The sequence below is a fragment of the Ornithorhynchus anatinus genome, chromosome 4 (genome assembly GCF_004115215.2).
Source record: "Ornithorhynchus anatinus isolate Pmale09 chromosome 4, mOrnAna1.pri.v4, whole genome shotgun sequence".
Classification (NCBI taxonomy): Eukaryota; Metazoa; Chordata; class Mammalia; order Monotremata; family Ornithorhynchidae; genus Ornithorhynchus; species Ornithorhynchus anatinus.
In genome coordinates this window covers 45,566,150-45,588,780 of record NC_041731.1, presented here as the reverse complement: position 1 = coordinate 45,588,780, position 22,631 = coordinate 45,566,150, and the positions used below count along the sequence as shown (strand labels likewise).

Below are 22,631 nucleotides of genomic sequence, written 5' to 3'. Positions count from 1 at the left end.
CCAGCAGCAACATCCTTCTAGGGACACCATCCCCTTCCCCCAAAACCTCACCTTTCCTACAGCCCTTCCTCCATGGAAATACCGGGTGATCTGTCCCTAAGAATGGTATCACTTCTACACTCCAGGCTGGACTTTGGCTTCGGAGGAAGGTTCTTCTTTTCCTCTAGCCTTGCCAAGAGTCAGTAACAGCAGTCACCTGAACTGGGTGCTGGGAGGAGAAGACATGGTCCCTGCCCTCGAAGGGTTGACAATATATTGTAGGAACAAGGGCACTTGCAAAGAAATTCCCAGTAGTAGAGCTATATAGGCAGAGCAGACCTCACAGGGGCAGAGGGAGGCAAAGGTGGGTTATAAACCTGTGGAGGTAGGCCAGACTAAGGCAGGAGTTTGGGAGGATTCTGTAGGGACATTAGAGATTGGGCCAGGAGAGGCTAAAGATATTAACTGCTGGACACTCCAGCTGAGGAGCAGAACACAACCCTGGAACTCTCCCCTGTCTCCTCCTCAGAGTTTCCCTAACTCATCCAATCAATCTCCTCAGGAAGCCTGGGGAAACTGGAGTCCTGGGAGTCACCTGCTTGAAAGATGCACCTCAGAGAGGCTCCCAACACTGCAGCAAGCAAGATTCCTTCGTGCAAAGCCTCAACCTCACCCTGACTGTTATACCCAGGTGGGAGAGTGCAATGCATGAGGCAGTTCTCCTTCAAGGGGACATAATCGAAACAATCCTGGAAGGAAAGCCCTGAATTTCCTCGGGTGTAGAGTCAGCTGCTTAGAGCCTGAGGAGAACTTTTCCCTCCTTACACCCAGATAAGTGCAGAGGGACACTTTTCCCTCCTTACACCCAGATAACTGCAGAGGGAAAAGTTCTCTCTCTCTCCCTCTCTCTCTCTCTCTCTCTCTCTCTCTTTCTCCTGTCAGCCACTGGGGACTCTTATCTCTGTAAAGAGTTCAGCCGGAAGCAAGCATGCTGGCTTCTTCAGGAGTTGGGATCACCCCTCTCTCCCCTCCTCCCCTCACCCAGGTTCCCCCAGCCCCAGAACAGCTTGGTCTGAGAGCTGTTTCCAAGCAGGAACATGTCAGCTTGCCCTCCCAGCTAGCCTCTATCTCCCCGTTTTATTGACACTCTGGGGGGAACAGTGTGTGTCTGGCAGGCCCAGTCGGGCGCCGACCAGCGCCAATCAAGATGCCCCATTCCCTGATTAGGTTCCCTGTAGGAAAATCCAAACTTCTAAAGACTAACAAAAAGAGGTCTGGGCAGGTCAAAACTCTGCTCAGATGCTCTCTAGGGCCAGAGAGGCTGAGCTGGGCAGATAGAGTGCAGGAAGGTGTCCCCTCCTGGCTAAGCAAAAGTTCCTTGGATCTACCAAGGTGAGCAAAGGAGTGTTCATGGAGGGTGCCGTTCTTGTGCACCACTTGCCTCTGTCTCCTCTCTCAAAGCCCCTTTTCCCCCTGGACACTGTCTTATTATCCATCACTCTCCCATCGCTCTCTGCTTCCAGTGAGCACCTCTGGTCTCGGTCCAGTTTGGAAGCCCTTCAAGGGGAAGAATCTTGTCCACTTTGTGACCCAACAGGATCTATTCCAGATCAAGTCGCCTGAGGGGACTATGGCACCATTTTTCCGTACCTCTTAGGGGTCCATGGCAAGTGGCCAAGATTGAGGGTTACTCCTCTGCTTTGGGGCCCCCAGCACTTCATCTAGACAGTACCTCCACCCTGGCCTCATAGAGCCTCCCAGGAGAAGGGAAAGGCGTCTCCAGACCCACTCACCAAATCTGGATGCCGATCTGCTTCTCCAAGTTGTACTTGGGGGTCAGCATCCTGGACCGGCGCCGGGCACTGGATACGGTGATCACCACCACTCGAATCAGGATGAAGGCATTCACCTATGGGTCCGGAGAAACTTAGCTATGTGGCCAGGTGTGGTTCTCCAGCCTGGCTGCCCAGTGGGGGTGGCAGGTGGTCTGTGGGATCTCAGGGCCCAGCCCAGCCCAGTGTCAGCTGCGGCCTGGGGAGCCAACCATAACCTATCTGCCACTTGGATGCTGGGTCTGCCGCTATCTCTGTAGGGCCACCAACAAGAGCCAACACTCAGAAGAGGCAAAGTGGACATGCCTGTTAGCTGATGGGGACCCAGTACCCTAGCAGCCATCTTGGGGAGTGGCAGTCATGGCAGAATCAGCTCTGGCCCAGAAACTGGCACTTTAGGGAAAGGTGCAGGAGGCTGGCATCTGCCCCTTCAAGGGCAGGGGAGGCTTCTTCTCAAGGCTTGGGAAAAATTGGCTTGTTCCCCAAAGTCTGAGCTCCAGTCACTCGAGTCACTGATTTTCTGGGCTTATAAGACTGTCACCTGCAAGGTCTCTCCCTTCCTTCACCTTATTTCAGAGTTCATTCATTCATTCAATAGTATTTATTGAGCGCTTACTATGTGCAGAGCACTGTACTAAGCGCTTGAGATGAACAAGTCGGCAACAGATAGAGACAGTCCCTGCCATTTGACGAGCTTACAGTCTAATCGGGGGAGACGGACAGACAAGAACAGTGGCAATAAATAGAGTCAAGGGGAAGAACATCTCGTAAAAACAATGGCAACTAAATAGAATCAAGGCGATGTACAATTCATTAACAAAATAAATAGGGTAACGAAAATATATTCAGTTGAGCGGACGAGTACAGTGCTGTGGGGATGGGAAGGGAGAGGTGGAGGAGCAGAGGGAAAAGGGGAAAAAGAGGGTTAAGCTGCAGAGAGGTAAAGGGGGGATGAACTTTAGAGAAGCAGCGTGGCTCAGTGGAAAGAGCATGGACTTTGGAGTCAGAGGTCACAGGTTCGAATCCCTGCTCTGCCACTTGTCAGCTGTGTGACTGTGGGCAAGTCATTTCACTTCTCTGTGCCTCAGTTCCCTCATCTGTAAAATGGGGATGAAAACTGTGAGCCCCACGTGGGACAACCTGATCACCCTGTATCTCCCCCAGCGCTTAGAACAGTGCTCTGCACATAGTAAGCGCTTAACAAATACCAACATTATTATTATTATTAACTTTAAATTCTAGAACACTGTCCTGCCAGCCAGGGAAGGGAAGCACACTGACTTTTGGACTTTCAAAGTTGACAACTATTCTTCCCATTTTGGCACATGGAGAGGATTTTTGAGCTCCCCACCTCATAATAATAGTGGGGTCTGCTAGGAGCCTACTATGTGCCAAGCACTGGGGTAGATATAATACAATAATACCAGATATTGTCTCTACCATACTAGGGAGTCACAATCAAAGTGGGAGAGAGAACAGGTAATAATAATAATAATGATGGCATTTGTTAAGCCCTTACTATGTGCAAAGCACTGTTCTAAGCACTGGGGAGGATACAAGGGGATGAGGTTGTCCCACGTGGGGCTCACAGTCTTTATCCCCATTTTACAGATGGGGTAACTGAGGCACAGAAAGATTAAGTGACTTGCCCAAAGTCACACAGCTAGGTATTGAATCCCCATTTCATAGGTGAGGAAATGGAGGCACAGAGAGGTGAAGGAACTTTCCCAAGGCTGCACACCCAGCAAGCGGTAGAACTGGAATTAGAACCCAGCTTTCTTGACTCCCACTTCCTGTGCTATTTCCCCAAGACATGTGTTTTTCTAGCACCTCAAGATAGCTACCCTGTGCTGTCTTGAGGACAGGAATAAACCCGAGCCCTTTATCCTCCACCTCACCACCCCCAACCAAGTGAACACCCAGGATAATCCCTGTTTTAGTTTGAATCCTGGTGGGATACCTGAGGCCACCAGCTCTCCCCCAACCCCCTAGCCCCTGTGCTCACCATAAGTACAAACAGAACAGGCCCAACAAATGCCCAGATGATGTCGGTCTGTACGTTCAGCCAGCAGTAGGTGTCCGCCACATACTCATTAAAGGAGATGGCCAGGGTGATCCCCACGATGATCACTGGCAGGCCTGGAAATTGGCCGGGGGTGATGGCGGAGATTAAAAGGGATGCACTTATATATACATATGTGTAATTTATTTAGTTTATAATAACATGTGTCTCCTGCTCTACACTTTAAGTTTGTTGTAGGCAGGGAATGTATCTACAAACTCTGTTACATTGTACTCTCCCAAGCTCTTCGTATGGTGCTCTGCACACAATAAGTGCTCAATAAATATAATAGACTGATTGACTGGGAGGAGAATCATCAACCCACGTTTCCCTACTTTCTTCTCCACTGACTGCTGGATGCTGCATCACCAGAACCAAGGCATAACCATCAGACCAAGAGCATTGCCATCTTGAGTCAAACCAATGTTCCATCCAGCTCAGAAGTATTCCTCCAGTAGTCACAACAATGTGCTTGGAGGGCCAGTATGATGGTTGCCTCCTTCGCATCCAACCTCATGGATTATGGATGGGTCTTTCAATATCACTCTGAAACCCTATCTTTCCCTCTAGTTATAAACTATGGGGTGTTCATTAGGTTATCAGTCAGCCAATCGTATTTATTGAACATTTACTGTGTGCAGAGCACTCTACTAAGCACTTGGGAGAGTGCACTATCACAATATAATAGACACATTCCATTCCCACAGTGAACTTTCAGTCTAGAGGGACGAGCTAAACCCTTCTTGAATCTACTGATAATTTCAGTAATTTCCTGGAGCTGGACCCCAAGAAACAAAACTTTTACAAGGCAGAACACTAGACCAGAATCTAAACACAATGTGAGACTAACTCTGGTTCAGAATCACACTGGGAAGCCACCTTTCTACCTGGACCCCGTCCCAAGATCCATTTTCCCTCCCCCTCCCTGGCTCCGCACCTCCCCCGATCCTAGGAAGGAGAGCAGTCTCTGCTCTTACCCCAGCCCGTCATATAGTAAAACACCATACGCCTGTCCTCGCTCATATTGACGGCCACGACTTTACTCCACAGCAGTAGTCCCTCCACCAGCATCCAAGCGAAAGCAGCCAGGAAGAAGAGGTGCAGCAATGCCGTGACAGTGAAGCACGCCACCTGGGTGGGAGGGCAAGGAGAGGGAGTTGGGCGTAGTGCTGACCCAAAGACCAGGTGACTTTTTTTTATAGCATTTGTTATGCACTTACTATTACCAGACACTGTATTCAGTGCTGGGGGAGATAGAATATAATTCAGTTGAACACAGTCCCTGTCCCATGTTTCCAATCTCACCCCCCATTTTACAGATGAGGAAACTGAGGCCCAGAGAAGCTAAAGGACCTGCCCAAGGTCACACAGTAGACAAGTGGCAGAGCTGGGATGAGAACCCTGGTCCTCTGATTCCCACGCCTGTGCTGTTTCCACTAGGTCAGACTACTTTAGCTAGCTCCAGTCCCTAGTCTAGGGGCCTTCAACTGGGGCTGCCCTAGAGGGAAATGGAAAAACTATCTCTGACTGATCAAGATAGATCAAGCCAGCAGGGTCTTTGGTCCTCTCCATCTCTCCCAACTTTCCTCTATGTCTCCATTCTGGGTTTCATGCAGGAAAGGGACTTATACACAGTATGCAACACAGATTCAGTGTCCAGGATCTTTCCCTGACCCACTGAGTGACTTTGCGTAAGTCTCTCGACCTCTCAGAACCTCAGGTTTCCCCTAGGGATGGGGTCTGGGACTAGATAAGTCTCTGTGGGCTAAGATTTTATCTATCTGAGCTTTAATGGAGATGATTCCCAAATCTACATCTCCAGCCCTGATCTTTCTCCCTCTCGGCAGTCTTACATTTCCTCCTGCCTTCAAGACATCTCTACTTTGATGTCTCCTGTTGCCTGAAACTATTAAAACTGTTAAGACATGTCTAAAACTGTTTACACATGTTAATGTCTAAAACAGAACTCATCTTCCCACCCAAACCCTGTTCTTCCTCTTACTTTCCCATCACTGTAGATGACACCACCATCCTTCCTGTCTCACAAGCCCATAACCTTGGTGTTATCTTTGACTCCTCTCTCTCATTCAAGCCATACATTTAATCCATTACTAAATCCTGTCAGTTGGACCTTCACAGCATTGTTAAAATCTGCCCTTTCCTCGCCATGCTAACTGCTATCACTTTAATCCAACCACTTATCCTATCCTGCCTTGATTCCTGTATCAGCCTCCTGGCTGACAACCCTGCCTCCTGTCTCTCCCCACTCCAGTCCACACTTCAGTCTGCTGCCCAGATCATTATTCTACAAAAACGTTCAGACCACATTTCCCCACTCCTCAAGCACTTCCAGTAGTTACCTACCCACCTCGGCATCAAACACAAACTCTTTACAGTCGGCTTTAAAGGATTCGATCACTTTGCCCCTTCCAACCTCACCTTGCTATTCTCCTACTACAACCCAGCCTGCACACTTTACTCTTCTAATGCTAACCTGCACACTGAACCTCAATTTTGTCTATCTCGCCGCCGACTTCTCTCCTTCATCCTGCCTCTGACCTGGAATGTCCTTCCTCTTCATATCCAACAGACAATTACTCTCCCCTCCTTCAAAGCCTTATTGAAGGCACATCTCTTCCTGACTAAGCTCTCCTTCTCCCACTCTTTTTTGCATCACCCTGACTTGCTCCCATTATTCATACCTCACTCAGCCCCACAGCACCTATGTACATATCTGTAATTTTGTTTATTTATATTAATGTCTGTTTCCTCCTTTAGATTGTAAGCTCATTGTGGGCAGGGAATGTGTCTCATATTCTTATATTATACAGTCTGCTTTATGACCTTGGGCAAATCACTTTACTTCTCTGGGCCTCAGTTACCTCATCTGTAAAATAGGGATTAAGACTGTGAGCCCTACGTTGGACATGGGCTGTGTCCAACCCTATTTGTTTGCATCCACCCTAGCGCTTAGTGCACTGTCTGGAACATAGTAAGTGGTTAACTAAATACCACAGTTATTACTTAGTAAAGTGCTCTGCACACAGTAAGAGCTCCATAAATACAATTGACTGACTGACTGACTAATACCTAGAAAATGTGCAAGATAAGAGGGTTAAGGTCAAGAAGGGTATAAACACACTGGAAACAGGAAGTGAGGGGCTTTTTGCCACAAAATCAAAGTTTCAAGGACATTCACTTTGGAGGAGCTGAGGGAAGCCAAGTGGAAAAAAGAAACCCATGGATGAAAACAGACTGACCCACCTAAAGCTAATGGATAAATGAGTTATCTGGAAAGATTTGTGAACCTGAACTCTAACCCCAAGAGTGGTGCAGAACCAGGGAGAGACTTGCGTTTTGTAATCGGATTTGATTTTCTGCTCTTTGACTTTGTATGGATACAAAGTTTGATGAAAGCTTGTTCAAATGACTGCTATTTTTTATTTTATTTAATACTTAAAGTACCTTTCTTTTGCTTTTCTTATGTGAAGAGAGAAAGCCTGTGGGTCTCGTGTTCTGGACACCAATGTTCAAAGTGGAAACCATACTACTGGTGGATGGTGAATAATTATTATTAATAATAATAACATTTATTGAGCACTTACTGAGTGTGTAGTTCTCAGGTAGGTACAAGATTATCAGCTGAGCCACGGTCCCTGTCCTAAAGCAGAGCTCACAATCTATCTTTCCCCATTTTAAAGATGAGGAAACAGAGGCCCAGAGAGGTTAAGTGACTTGCTCTAGGTCATACAGCAGGTCAATGGCAGAGGTGGGCTTAGAACCTAGGTCTCCTGTTGCTCAGTCCCATGGGTTTTCTAGTAGGCCCCACAAAAAACTCCTCCAAGATAGTTATTGGCCTCAGAGAAGGGCAGGCTCAGAACCCCAATTTATTCCCATGCTTCTAGGGACTGTAACTTGAACTTGCTGGTTGGTGGCAGCAATTTATCTGTCTAATCTTGGGCTGCTCTAGCTGGGACACATGCTGAAAGAGCGTATAAGGCTGAGGGCCTCGAGCTTTCAATAAACTACTATGGTTCATATTTGGAAAATTCCTGACTGTTTTAGCAAGTAGAAGGCCTTGGCACAGTGTCAGTGAATGAATACTGTGGGTTGTATAATTGGAGGGAACCCCAGATGGTCAGCCTTGAACCACTTTACGCTAGATTGGAACATCTTGAGGACAGCCAATGTGCCCACCAAATCTGTTATTTCATACTCTACTGAGCGCTTAGAACAGTGCTCTGCACATAGAAAGCACTCAATAAATATGATTGATTGATTGATTGATTCCCAGTCTCTAGATCTCCCAAATATGGGGAGGAGACATAAAGAAGCACTTTGTGCTGCTAGTATTCACATTATTTTGCTTCCCCATCTGCCCCACTGAAACTGCCCCACCCTTCATCATGGTTCTGGTAGGTCCCGTCTCTCCCACCCTGCCCTGGGATTTCTGGTCGCTTTTCCTACCTTATTGGTTTTTGCCCACTCGCTGAACATGAGTAGGGCCTCTGCCACTGCCAAAGCGAAGATGAGATTCTTGTGCACGGTGGTCCGCTCAGATTTAGGGACACTGGAAGAGTAGGGGTGAAGGGGGAAAGGCAGGTCTCAGACTTCAGAGCTAACAGGCTGTGGTTATAAGCTTCTCATCTCCCTGGGTGCAGCTCGTGGAGAGACCCTGCCCCCCACCCCCCCGGCCACCCCGGCATTACCAGGGACCCAGGCACCTCACTCTTACTTCCTCCCCAAAAGTTGAGATCTGCCCAGCTCTCTGCAGACCGCTCCCCGACAACACTTTTCTCCCTACCAGCTCCCAGTTGACTCATCCCAATCCCATCTCTTAATCACCCACCTTCCAGTCCTAGGCTCAAACTCACTCCAAAATCTCCATAAAGAACCCCAGTTTCCAAAGCAATTAGGGATGAGTTTGGAAAGGGAATTGTGTACCAAACCTGCCTGGGACAGTGTGAGGCCAAGCTAAATAACTCCTGAGAGCTAAATCCTATTAACTGCTAACCATAGGCTCTGAGATATACTAAAATGGGGCTTGACTGCAGATTGAGAGAGCCAGGCGAAATGCTAGGAGGAATTTTCCAACTGGAATTCCAACCCAGAATAGGTAGGTTCCCAGAAAAGTGAATTTCTTTAAGAGTAGAAAAGTTGGCCCCCATTGGTAGGGGAGTCTGGTCTGAAGGCAGGGCACTGGACTAGGTGACTTCTGGAGGTTACCCCTGGTCCCAGGTGCAACTATGAATCACACCAAAGAGTCAAAAAGCCCATAGATGGAGTGGGGGGTGCCTGTTAGATTTCCCCAACAGCAGAAGTGCCACTTGGAGCCCTTGAAGGGGAGGGGCAGTTTGAGTGCCTCCTGCCCTCTCCATTCGCCATTTTGGGTCTCCTTAAGTGCAAGAGGATCCCTAGCCAGCAGAGAGGCTGTTACACCATCACAGTTGTACATAGCCAGGAATCTTCTCGTGTCACCTCCTCCCCCTGCCATTCACAGGGACTCTTTGCTCCAGGGATGTCACAGACTCATTTGGTGTGGACCAACCTGCCACGTCTCCTGATTTGAACAAGCCCCATTCTACTCACCCCACAGCCAGGAAGAGGACAAAGGTGATGATTAAAGCACAGAATGACACTCCACAGCCAATGAACGTCAAGGTCTTTAGCATCGACTCCTCTTCCAAGCTCCTCTGTGTCAAAATTTGACGAGATAAAACCCTGGGAGTGTTCCCTTGGGCAGGTCTCTTTCCCTGCCCCATCCTTAATACTCCTGGGCCGGGTTTCTCACCCAGTGCCTTACGCTGATGGAGCCTGAAGCAGCATCAATCAGGAATCTCCTCTCAGACTTGAGTTCTCCTGTACCCTCTGTCTCCCCTGTGCCCCTAAGGTGGTTGGGGACTACAGAACAACAAAATGATGTATCCCCTGCCTATGAGAGCTTACGCTTTATTGGTAAAGTCAAGTCTCCTGAGACCACACAGTAGGTCAGTGGTAGAGCTGGGACTAAAATCAAGAGGCCTGGGCCTCTTGATTTCCAGCTTTTCTCTGTACCATGCTGCTGGCTGAAAATCTAAGATTCTAGTGGATTCTTCAGGGACCACATCTACCAACTCTGTTTTATTGTACTCTCCTAAGTGCTTAGTATAGTGCACTGCACACAGAAATCGCTCAATAAATAGGATTGTTTGATTAATTGATTGGACTGGACCAGAGAGCACAATTGAGCTGACCAAATCTATAGCTCTGTGGGCAACCCAGAAGAGGAGATCCATCGCGAGAGAGTCCAGGTGGGTGCTCTGAGACTTCCCCTCCATGCTGCCTCTCCTCCTCCCCAGAAGGGTCTCTCAAATACTCACCTGAACCTCATACACCTGGAGCAGAACCGCAAAGTTGGTGCTGTGGTTGCAGGAGCAAGAGGTGGAGTCCTGGTGGGCTACCTCTACAGAGCAGCCTACGCTGGACCAGGCTCCTCCGGCATTTGGGCTGGATAAAAAACCAGAAGGACCGGGAGACCCCGCAGGAGGACATGAGGGGGAGAAGTGGGAACAGGCTCGGGGCAAACAGTCAAAGGGCAGTGAGACAGCTAGGGGAATAATTCTCTGGGGAATCCAAGTGTTGCCCTGGGGCCCAGCTGATTCATTCTGGTCAAGTTGGGGATGATGCTCAACTCAATTCCTTCAGTGGCCTTGGGGCACCCCTTTAGAGGGAGGGGACACCGCCAGGACATTGCGGGGGGGGGGGGCGGGGGAGGGCGGTCCAGTCAGGAAAGAGTCCCGAGGCCTGCAGTGGGGAGCACAGAGGTGAGAGCCAGCTCAAAACTATATTTCTCTCACCTGATGCTGAAATTCCAGAAAGCACAGATGGGCTCTACCAGCGTATTGGGAAGATCCTGCAGAAGGAGAATCAATCAATCAATCAAGCAATGGTACTTATTGAGCACTTACTGGTTGCGGAGCACTGAACTGCACTTGGGAAAGTACAGTATAACAGAGTTGGTAGACACATTCACTGCCCACAGTGAGCTTACGGGCTAGAAAAGGAGGTAAAGGGAAACTTGAGCAGAGATTCCCCCACAGTGGGCTGGCCCATGGCCTGGTATACCCGGGATTTAGTCGGGATGTGGTCTCAGGACCCTAATAGAAAGTCTGAGCCCTGCTTCTCATCCTAGATTTGCAAGTAGCAATAGTAGCAATCATTATTTATGAAGGGTTGAATGCATGCAGTGCACCGTACTGAGCGTTTGGGAAAGTTCGACAGAAACACAAGACCACATGGAACTTACATGCAATTGGAATTAAGAGGCTAATTACTACTAGTGGTAAGCTCCTTGGGACTAAGAATCATGTTTACCAACTCTAATAAAAATAATTATAGTACTTGTCAAATGTTTATTATGTGAAAAGCACCGTTCTAAGCACTGGGAGTGAATACAAGACAATCAGGTTGCACACAGTCCCTGTCCCACCTGGGGTTCAGAGCCTAAGTAGAAGGGAGTAAGATTTAATCCCCATCTTACAGATGAGGAAATTGAGGCACAGATTAAGTTAAGTGACTTGCCCAAGCAGTGTGATCTTGGGCAAGTCACCTAACTTATCTGTGCCTCAGTTTCCTCATCTGTAAGATGGGGATTGGAAGCCAGGTCTTCTGACTCCCAGGCCCATCTTCTTTCCTCTATTATATTGTCTACCTGTTTTGTCCTCTCTCAAGTGCTCAGTAGATTGCTATGTGTATAGTATGTGCTCAATAAGTTCCTGATTGACGGACTAGTACCTGAACTCGGTGTAAGAGATGGTACTGCACAGCTGAGTTGAGTTCCTGGAAGTCACTCAACAGCAAGGACGAGATGAGAGCTGACCCTACCTTGGTTTGCAGATACCTGAGGACAGAGAGAAGGAGATTCTAGTTCCAAGCATCCGAAGAATTGCATGCCTCATCAAGGAACAGCATGGGGTCAATTTGGCCAGTCTTCTGAAGTCAAGAGGAGCGAAGTATGCTGGCTGGGTTGTAGAAGGAGAGGTGAGGTAATAATAATAATAATAATGTTGGTATTTGTTAAGCGCTTACTCTGTGCAGAGCACTGTTCTAAGCGCTGGAGGAGATACAGGTTAATCAGGTTGTCCCACATGAGGCTCACAGTTAATCCCCATTTTACAGCTGAGGTAACTGAGGCACAGAGAAGTGAAGTGACTTGCCCACAGTCACACAGCTGACAAGTGGCAGAGGTGGGATTCGAACCTGTGACCTCTGACTCCCAAGCCCGTGCTCCTTCCACTGAGCCACGCTGCTTCTCTGTAGGTAGGAGGTGGCAAAGTGATGGAGTGCTTTAAGGCCAATGGTGAGGAATTTTTGTTTGATGCAGTGGTGGATAGTCAACTACCGGAGATTTTTGAGGAGGGGGTGGAGGTCCTGAACATTTCTGTCGAAAAATGATCCGGGCCAGTCGAGGAGTTGAAAGGGTGAGGAAGTGACAGCAACGGCATGCATTCTCAACTTCCAGAGCGTTGAGAAGGGCCCGAGAACCCAGCTCAAGAAACAGATTCACCCTGTCACCTGTCCATCCCTCTGTTAGCTGAATCCAACAGCTCGTCTCCTTCGCTCTTCGTGGCTTTCTATCCCCTCCTAGTGGTCACAGTCTGGGACCCGAAAAGTGTGACAGGATTTCCCAGCCCCGGGATGCTTCAGTTCCTCAGTTTCCTGATCCCTCTGGCTGTTCCCACCACATCACCGATTTCACCCCACTGTCCCACCCCTGTTCTCCCACCCCGCCTCTTTCTCCTGATGACTGAGAAAGAGGTCCAGGCACCAAAAAAGATAAACTCTCCCTGAGTAGCGGAGAAAGCACCACTCACTTCTGCCCACCATCTGTCACGGAGATGCTCTGACCCATGACCGGGTGGCCAGTCTGGCCCAGGCTGCGCTGGAGGGCTCCGTAGCCAAACCAGGTGTTGATCACCGTGACTCTAGAGAGACCTAGGAGGAAGAAAGACTGCATCTCAGAGCACAAGCCCCTACCCTTTAGACCTGCCCAGTTGAAGGCCTCCTAGAAAGCAGAGGTCCATCAAGGCCACCCCTTTCATTGATGACCAAATCCCATCCCTCTGTCCCCTCTCCCGGAGGGGCAGGGAGGGACTAGGATTTTCCCCCATTTTACTGATGGAGAAATTAAAGCCCAGAGATGGAGAGACATACAGCAATCAGAGGTAGCCCCAGAATCCAGGTCCCTGCCTGCAGCTCCTTGCAGTACTTCTTCAGCTCATTTAGACAATTCTGGGGGCCCAAGAATAGGTTCACCTCTCTTTTGGAGACCTTTGATTTCTTCAGAGCAGATTTCAATTCGATCACCTCCCCTCAGGCCAGCAAGAGGCCTGTAGATGTCCCTCTCAGCAGCCTGGCTCAGGTTGATGTTCCTGGCCTCGAAGCCTGAGAAAAGAAGAAACGGTGCCATGGAGAATCATCTGTCTTCTGGGATCCTTTCTCCTTAGGAACACAAAGCCCTTATACTCATTTTCCTCATTTGTTTCCTCATGGCAGGGAGGGATGGGTTGGTTGTCCCCATTTCACAGATGGAGAAATGGAGGCCCAGAAAGATTTATTGTCTATCCAAGGTTTGGGTCAGCATTGACTCCATCCCCAGCTCCACCCTCCCATCTACTAGACTGGAGTGCCCAACTCCTCCCAACTCTCTTGAATGTCAGTGGAAATCTCTCCTGCCTGGACTCACCCACGTCCTGGTGCTGGACAGTGACCTTTGCGCGCTCAGCCATGAGTAAAGGGCTCAGGTTGGACACAAGCCGGGTCATGCTCTCCACCAGGATCATCGGGCCTCGGACAATCTGAGGAAGAGAAGCAATGGAGCCTAGACTGCTCTTTAGTCCAGAGGCTGACTCGGTTGAGCTTCCATATGGGCCCCCTCTCCCTTATCACCCTCCCCTGGAATCCCAATCTCCCTACCCTCTTCCCTGTGACAGGAGTGTGTGGGTATGTGTGTGTTTGAGATGCATGCGGGGACACATTGAGCAACACTGCTTTCTTTTCTTGTTAATGTATTCTGGATTGTTTCATTTTCCCCTTAAGGGCAGGATCCAGTCCTCTGCATATCCTGGAACTCCTTGCTCTCTTCTCCCAAGCCCACACAGGGAGTGAGGGTTCAAGAAACAGCATGGTGCTGCTGGATGAGTACAAGGAAGGGAATGATTAATTTATTTATATTAATGTCTGTCTCTCCCTCTAGACTGTAAACTTGTTGTGGGTAGGGAATGTTTCTACTGACTGTATTATATTCTCCTAAGCCCTAAATGCAGTGCTTTTCACATAGTAAGTGCTCAGTGAATACAATTGAATAATTGGTTGATAGTGATGATGAAAACCACCCCTTAGGAGCCTGAATCTCACACCAGTCAATGGTATTTACTGAGTACTTACTGGATGCAGAGCACTATATTAAGTGTTTAGGAGAGTTAAATAAAACAGAATGGGTAGACATGTTCCCTGACCACAACAGCTTGCAGTCTAGAGGATGGGTTTCTACAGTGTCCCCATCTATTTCGCTACTGACCTCTTGCCCATGCTTACTTCCTGCCTCTGTCTGTCCTGAAACATCCTCCCTCTTCATTTCTGACAATTACTCTCCCCACTTCAAAGCTTTATTGAAGGCACATCTCCTTCAAGAGGCCTTTCCTGACTAAGCCATCTTGTCCTTTTCTTCCACTCTCTTCTGCATCACCCTAACTTGCTCCCTTTATTCAATCCCTCTCCCAGCCCCACAGCACTTATGTACATATCTATAATTTTATTTATTTATATCAATGCCTATCTCCCCCTGTAGATTATAAATTCTTTGTGGTCAGGGAATGTGTCTGTTATATCCTTACATTGTACTCTCCCAAGTGTTTAGCATAGAGTGCACAGTAAGCACTCAGTAAATATGATTAGCTGACTGACTGACTGACTGACATCCTGGTCCCAAAAGAGAAAGTCATATTTGCCCCTAAGAAGCTCTCATGGTAATGAGAACTGTATTAGGACTGTATTCCCTTCTGCATAAAACAACAGTGGATCATCGACAATCCTGTCTTCTGCCTATTTCCTTACTTTTCTTCCTTGCCTTTTTTCTCTCTCTCCTTTCTTTCTCTCCCACCTCTGTCTCTCTACCTGCTCTTTCTCTGTCCTTTTCAAATTGTATTTTTGAAGGTCATATTAGACTACTTTGAGAAGGGCAGAAAAATGAGTCTTCTTTACAGCTGGGAAAACTGAGACCTGTTAAACTGTGAGAAACTCAAGAACAAGGGTATATTTCATTCTCCTCTTGAGACTCCATCCTGCACCCAGTGCAGGGCCCTGCTCAGAAAACGTGGTCAGTAAAGACTGCTGATGAACATGATGAGAATGATGATGATGAGAATGATGATGATGATGATGATGATGTTAAGAGGCATAGAGAAGCAGCATGGCGCAGTGGAAAGAGCACGGGCTTTGGAGTCAGGGCTCATGAGTTCGAATCCCAGCTCTGCCACTTGTCAGCTGTGTGACTGTGGGCAAGTCACTTAACTTCTCTGTGCCTCAGTTCCCTCATCTGTAAAATGGGGATTAAGACTGTGAGCCCCACGTGGGACAACCTGATTCCCCTGTGTCTACCCCAGCGCTTAGAACAGTGCTCTGCACATAGTAAGCGCTTAACAAATACCAACATTATTATTATTATTATTAAACAGCTCTCTCCAGGAGATAGAATCAGAGCACGGCTGGGCCTTGAACCCAGGAAGCATCCACATGATTCCCAGCCTAGCACAGAGAATAACCTGCAATTCGTTGTGGACAGGGAATGTATCTGTTATATTGTTGTGTTGGACTCGCCCAAGCACTTACTAGAGCACTCTGCACAAAGTAAGCATTCAATAAATATGACTGATTGATTTGATTGGGTTTAGGATTGTGACAACCTTCTTCCCCTCCTCCTTCCCCACACATAGAGAATATACTGACCCCAACTGTCCTTGATCATTCAATCATATTTATTGAGTATTTATTTATTAATCATATTTATTTATTGAGAAGCAGTGTGGCTTAGTGGAAAGAGCATGGGCTTGGGAGTCAGAAGTCAAGGGTTCTAATCCCAGTTTTGCCACTTGTCAGCTGTGTGACTTTGGGCAAGTCACTTAACTTCTCGGTGTCTCAGTTACCTCATCTGTAAAATGAGGATTAAGACTGTGAGACCCACGTGGGACAACCTGATAACCTTGTAGCTACCTAAGTGCTTACAACAGTGCTTGGCACATAGTGAGAGCTTAACAAATACCATCATTATTATTATTATTATTACTGTGTCCAAAACACTGTACCTAAAAGCTTAAGCACTGTACTTACTAAGTACTTAGCACTATACTAAGCCTTGATGTATCATACTACTTTGGGAGCGGGTCTGCCATCTTCAACCAGGGCCTTGGTTACACCCCTCCCTGAACCCAGGTTAGGCCACCAACCGATTGCTTATGAGAGTCCTGACATCCATGTTAAAGAGCAAATGCCCTGTCCCTTCCCTCAGAAAACTTCCAGTCCTGTAAGGGTCTCAGGCCAACATACTACTGTGTTGGGCTCATCTTTGCCGAAAGCTTATTGAGGGAGTGGGGTTACAAAGATGATGATGTGGGGCTGGAGAATGAAGGGAGCAGGTAAATCTACTGCAAGAGGTGGTCTTGAGTTGTAAAGGAGAGGAGAAGAAGAGGAGAGTGGCATAAGCTGAGGCCCAGAGGCAAGAGGGTGTCCCGAGCATGGGGTGTGGGGAGGGGTACCCTAGGTAGGTGGGTTCTACCTCACTGATTTCCAGCCACTTGGCTGTATTCTGCTCTGCCAAAACCAGGCTGGTTACAGCCACGAAGCGTTGGCTCAGCTGTTCCAGCGTCCCTGCAGACTCTCGCCCTTCCACCTCGATGCCTGACACTCTCTTCAGGAACTGCACCACAGAGAGTAGGTCTGCTGACTGCAGGAGGACTGGTTCCTTCCCACCTTCCTCTTCCTCTTCCTCCTGCTGTTGTTGCTGCTTCCCCTTGCTCTCCAGAACTTGCTGCAGGACACCCAGGAAGCTAATAGCGTCCACAGCACGCAGGATCTCACTGCCCTCTGCGAAAATGTCTTCCAGCAACTGCAAGAGAAAAGACCAGCACTTCTCTGAAGCTCTCCACCACTGGACCACAGCTGAGATAGGGCTGTCCCATGGCAGCTTCCGGCATGAGGAAGGAAAGAAATCCCTATCCAGAGACAAGCCTGCCATCTCCACCTCCGACCCAAGACCCTGTCCCCAGAACTGGGCTCCAAGGGACTACCCCTCCGCACCCCACCCACTTACCACCGTGGCGTTAGCCAGTGAGTTCACCCTCCTGATGAATGCTCGGCCGAATGGCGACTGAAGGTGCTTCAGGCGGTGGAACATGTCTGAAAACAAAGAGCATTTGTCATCTTGGGCCTCTCAGGAAGATTGCCAGTTGTTTGTAGGGCGATGAAGGTTGACCATGGGGCTGGTGGACTGGTAGACAGGGAAAATCTGTCTGCTGCTGCAATTCTTCAATTGTCCCATTGTCTAGATTGTTAGCACCCCCTCTTGCGCCTACACAGGAATCCTGTGCCAGGAGCCTCAGGTGATTGAGGGGAACAATTCTACAAAATGAGCACAGGTCAACTGGCCAAGGGCCTGAATGAAATTAGGCTGCGGGCCTAATGGAAAATTGGTCTAGGGGCATGTAGGAATTTTAAAGAAAATGGAAATCCTATCCAACAGCTCTAGTGTGATCCTGAAGGCTCTCTCCTCTCAGCCAATAAGGGGCATGGGTTGGGACTAGGAAACATGAATCGGCTCAGAGATATTTGTGGGGCCTAAATAGGTATCTTTGGAGGGGGCGGATGGGTGGAATTGGGGATCATGAAGAATTGTGAGCAGTTTGAGGTGGCTCTGGGTTGAGCCTGTCCAGAGGGAACCTGGAAGTGGAGACCCTGCTCAAGACAGGCTGGCTGAGGCCTCTACTTCCCTCCTACCCTGTCCCCCCACTGTCCTCCGCCACCCACAACGAACGTAGATGTTGAGGTTAATGGGGCAGCCCCGGGCTCAGGGGGAGGACTCCCAGTTAGTAGCTACCTTAGTGAGCCCACCCATATAACCATATAACCCCTAACTGGGATTTTGATGCACCCAGTGAGGCCGCCGATGGCATTTTGAGGCTTCAGATGGAGTGTGGGGGTGGTCAGGCTATACCTTTCTGGTAGCTGCAGATGAAGGGCAGGGGCTTCAGGCACACTACAAAGCCAGGCTCTCCGCTGACCCCATCCAGCACCGGGCATTCCTCCACGGGACCTGGGTCAGGATGCACGCAAGGGAAACAAGTGCCAGTTTGGGAATGGAGGAACCTCCTATGCCTGGAGCACAGTGTTGATGGAACATTAGCCCTGGGACCGTGCCCCAGGACAGGTCCTGCAGGCTGGACTGGAAACCCGCAGTTGGTCTCCCTCCCAGCATCCAAACTGACCCTAAAGGCTGGGGATGGGATGGGGGAGGGAGAAATGGGGTGGGAGGTGGCACCCTCTGGTTCACACAGATCTTTGGCACCACCACCGGTGGTATCACTGGTGTAAGAGGTGGCCTTGAGTTGTAAAATAGAGGAGGAGAAGGGGGCAGGAGGAGAAGGGGGCAGAAGCAGAAGAGGAGAGTGGCTCTACTCATTGGAGAATTGCCACTCCAATCTCTTCCACGCTTGGGGGCCCTGGACCCCAGTCTGCTCTTACAGCTTGGCTTAGTGGATAGAGCACAGGCCTGGGAGCCAGAAGGACCTCGCTTCTAATCCCAGCTCTGCCACTTGTCTACTGTGTGACCTTGGGCAAGTCACTTAACTTCTCTGTGCCGCGGATTCCTCATCTTTAAAATGGAGGTTAAGACAGTGAGCCCCAAGTGGGACGTGGACTGTGTCCAACCTGATTACTTATCTATCCCAGCACTTAGTACAGTATCTGGCACATAGCAAGTGCTTAACAAATACCATAGGAAACAAAAGATAAGCATGGACACTTAGGGACATCTCTTCACTGTGAAGGTGATGGACAGGGAATAGTCTAGAGGTAGGGATGGGAGAGGCATACAGTAATAGGGCTCATTCCAGTCATGTTCTGAAGTCCCCAGGAGTGAGCTGCAAGTCCAAGAGCTGTGGATTAGAGCATGGCTCTGGATCTCTAGAAGATACCTGGAAGCAGCATGGCCAAATAGCAAAAGCACAGGTTTGGGAATCAGAGGATGGGCATTCTTATCCTGGCTCTGTCACTTGTCTGCTGTGTGACCTTGGACAAGTCACTTAACTTTTCTGCACCTCAGTTACCTCATCTGTGAAATGGGGATTAAGACTGTGAACCCCATGTGGGATAGGGACCGTGTCCAACCTGATTACCTTGTATCTACCCCAGTGCTTAGAACAGTGCTTGGCACATAGTAAGTGCTTTACAAAAACCATAATTATTCATTATTATTACTATTCTCCCACACAGCCAGAAACAGTGGTGGAGTTGGAAGCTACAGTGATAGCTTGACTATGGCCTGCCTGGGCCACATTCTCCCCTCCTCTCCATGCCAGTAATTCCCTGCCCTTGCGCTTTTCTGCCAGCACCAGAGCCAGCCATGGAGAGGGGTTCCTACCAGGCCAGCGGAGAGGACCACCCAGTCACAGAGCTGACCCCTGCCCCAGTCCCGGGGTCTCACCTGGGCACACAAGCTGGACCGACAGCTCCTGCACGGTGGCCTCGATCTCCAGTGCCCGGCTGTCCCAGCGGAATATAAGCTCCCTTTCGGGGACCACACATGCCCACACCCTCTCCAGCTGGGCCTCATCGAGTACCCTCCCCCAGATATGGAGGCCAGTGATGTTTCCGCTAAAGGATTCTGTCTCCCGGAAGCTGCCTCCCAAGGAATCCTGGTCCTGTCCAACAATGAAGACACCCTGGGCGTAAATGGGCTGGTTGGCCGACAGCCCCTCCGCCTCAGCTTGGTGCTTCCCGTCGGCGAACAGCGCCCAGTTCCCTCTCCGCTGTTCCCAGGTGAGGCAGATGTGGTGCCAGTGCCCATCCCGCTGGAAGGCAGGCAGGTAGGGGGAATGGTGCCCGTGGACGATGAGGGCGAGGTAGACGGAGCCAGTCTGGTCAGCAAAGCCCCGCAGCTGCAGCTCGTTGTTGAAGGCTGGAACCGCATAGGAGAAGATGGTGGCCACCTCCTGCGAGGACGTGTCCCACTGGATATGGGCACAGGCAGTCACCGCAGGCAGCTCGGGAAAATCAACCAGTACCCGTGCGTACCGCGTGGCTGTTTTGCTGGAGAACACCAGGGCTGGCAAAGTTTTCAGCTCTATGGAGGAGGGAGAGCATAGGGGGTGGGTGGGGCAGGCTGGGAGGAAGGTGGCCTGAGTTCTTACCACATGACCTCAAGCAGGCCCAAACCCCTACCGAAGCCTCAGTTTCCCTACCCACAAAGTGAACAGAATAATCCCGTCCCTCCTTCCCCTATACCCCACATCCCTTTCCCCACCCTCTACTTCCACAGATGTCTGCCGCAGGGTGACATGGCAGAGAGTACAGTGAGAGCTGGAGATTTGGAGTCTCCTCACTCTGGGATGGGGACTGGGGTCATTTCGAAAATCCTGAATGGTGTCGGCGAAGAGGTCAGGGGCGGGAACCTGGAGTAGCGGAGGAATGAGGGTAAAGGTTTTTCTCAGTTTGTGGAGCCGAAGCAGGGGACATCTGCTCCAGGGAGCTCGACTGGACACATCTAAGGTGGACCGGCCCCTCGAAGAAGAAAAGGATGTGCGAGGTTGGGAACGGGATCGGACTGGGGAGATCATTAGCAGGGTTGAGTGGATTGATGGGTGGTGCGGTCTATTTCTTGGGTCCCATCTGAGGCTAATCCTGGCATGGAGGAGCGGGCCCAAGGGACTCACGTCTCTGCTTAGGCCTTTCCAGGAATGCATCTCTCTGGCCCTGCCACACAGGGCCCTGCACCTGGTGGCCATGCAGGATGGTTAGAAGGGCAGTCCTCTCGCTGGCCTGGGTCTTGGGCACCAGCTGGGCAAAGCGCTCTTCACAGTATTGGGCCGCCTGCCACCAGTCCAACCGGGGTCTGCCCACCAGCTCGTAGACGCTTCCCGCTGTCTCCGTCACCGCAGTGGGGGCAGCCAGGACTGAAAAAGAGGAATCCTGTTGCATGTAGGTATTTGGGCCACGTACTTGAAGGCATGAGAGTGTGAGCGGCTTGTGAGATGGGATTGTGGGTATATTTGTAATTGTGTTTGGGGGCTGGTGAACCAACATAGATGTGCATTTGTGTCTCTGTGAGTTTATACAGATAAGTATGTGAGAGTTACTGAGTTTGAGAGGACGCGTGTATCTGAGAGCATCCCCTCTAGTGTGCAAATTCTGTCAGTGAGTTTCCTCCTTTCCATTCACCCCTACAGAGTGTGGAGTGAAAATGCTACTCTGCTCCAGCCCACACTGGGAAAAGAGTATGGGGAAGCGAGGGGAGGGGAGAGAGGATTCCATGTGGCAGGGATCCCCCAGACTCACCTGCAGAGGTGTTGTTCATGCTCACGACTGTGGGGTCTGAAAGGCTCCTGGAGACACTCCCGATCTGAGAAGGAGAGTCAGAGATAGAGACCGAGACAGGGAGGGACAGTCATGGAGATTGAATCCCAGGAGAGAGACCTGGGAGGGAGCACTCCCACCCACTACACCAGGAGGAGTTGAAGGCTTTGGAGGTTTTTGGTCAATGAAGCTCTGCTTCTCCACTCCATTTTATTCAACCTGCTGGGATTCTGTTTAGTGAAAAAGATAGCATGATGGAAATAGGGGTGAGGAATAGGTGAGCTGGCCAAATAATAATGATAATATTTATTTATATTAATGTCACTCTCTCTCTCTCTCTAGCCTGTAAGCTTGTTGTGGCAAGGAATGAGTCTGTTTATTGTTGTATTGTACTCTCCCAAGCACTTAGTACAGTGCTCTGCACACAGCAAGCACTCAATAAATATGAATGAATGAATGAATAATCATAGTAAGTGTGTGATTTATTTAGAGCCTATTATGTGCCAAACACTGTACTAAGTACTGGGGTAGATAAAAAATGATCAGGTTGGACATAGTTCCTATGCACATGAGGCTCAAAGCCTAAGTAGGAGGGTGAACAGGAAATGAATCCCCATTATGCAGATGAGAAAACTGAGGAAGAGACATTAAGTGACTTGTCCAAGGTCACAGAGCAGGGAAATGGCAGAGTTGGGATTAGAACCCAAGTCCTCTGACTCCCAGCCCCGTGCTCTTTCCACTAGGTCATGCTGCTTCTCATGTCCAGATTTTTTGGAGGCTAAAACATGCCCGAGTCCCCTGACCATCACTCTCCTTTTCCCTCTTCTATTCACTTTCCCTGTGAATGGATGTTCTATTCCTGCTAGGTCCAGAGCCTCTCCCCAGCATCCCCTCCCCATATCCCAACTATGGGGTGGGGGCCCCAGGGAGACCCCTATGGCGAGACTCCCGGAAAGGCCTTGATCCCTGTCCACACTTAATGTGGAGGAAGAGGACAACTCCCCCATCCCCCACCTTCTCCATGGCTGCTCCACTTCCCACGGAGTGACCCGACCTGTCCACCCTGCGCCTTTCCTAGGTCCATACAGACCCAACCCAGAAGAGAAATTTCCCAGGGAACCGTACCAGAAAGCATAAGAGCCCCGGGGAGGGCCAAG

General features: G+C 49.6%; 1 protein-coding gene across 1 annotated transcript in view; it reads right to left on the bottom strand.

The window, feature by feature from the left end:
• Nucleotides 1-21,475, bottom strand: part of ADGRD2 (adhesion G protein-coupled receptor D2) — a 32,055-nt gene extending 10,580 nt beyond the window's left edge. Inside the window, exons 1-18 of the mRNA XM_039911973.1 lie at nucleotides 21,457-21,475; nucleotides 20,896-21,074; nucleotides 20,426-20,573; nucleotides 19,607-20,245; nucleotides 18,119-18,217; nucleotides 17,219-17,304; nucleotides 16,685-17,014; nucleotides 13,598-13,709; nucleotides 13,168-13,296; nucleotides 12,726-12,846; nucleotides 11,647-11,752; nucleotides 10,717-10,765; nucleotides 10,233-10,348; nucleotides 9,463-9,566; nucleotides 8,341-8,443; nucleotides 4,851-5,004; nucleotides 3,817-3,950; nucleotides 1,773-1,888 (exon numbers count right to left, since the gene is read on the bottom strand). Coding sequence (XP_039767907.1) covers nucleotides 1,773-1,888; nucleotides 3,817-3,950; nucleotides 4,851-5,004; nucleotides 8,341-8,443; nucleotides 9,463-9,566; nucleotides 10,233-10,348; nucleotides 10,717-10,765; nucleotides 11,647-11,752; nucleotides 12,726-12,846; nucleotides 13,168-13,296; nucleotides 13,598-13,709; nucleotides 16,685-17,014; nucleotides 17,219-17,304; nucleotides 18,119-18,217; nucleotides 19,607-20,245; nucleotides 20,426-20,573; nucleotides 20,896-21,074; nucleotides 21,457-21,475 — 2,744 coding nt within the window. The remainder of the gene's footprint in view (nucleotides 1-1,772; nucleotides 1,889-3,816; nucleotides 3,951-4,850; nucleotides 5,005-8,340; nucleotides 8,444-9,462; nucleotides 9,567-10,232; nucleotides 10,349-10,716; nucleotides 10,766-11,646; nucleotides 11,753-12,725; nucleotides 12,847-13,167; nucleotides 13,297-13,597; nucleotides 13,710-16,684; nucleotides 17,015-17,218; nucleotides 17,305-18,118; nucleotides 18,218-19,606; nucleotides 20,246-20,425; nucleotides 20,574-20,895; nucleotides 21,075-21,456) is intronic.
• Nucleotides 21,476-22,631: the final 1,156 nt, after the last annotated feature.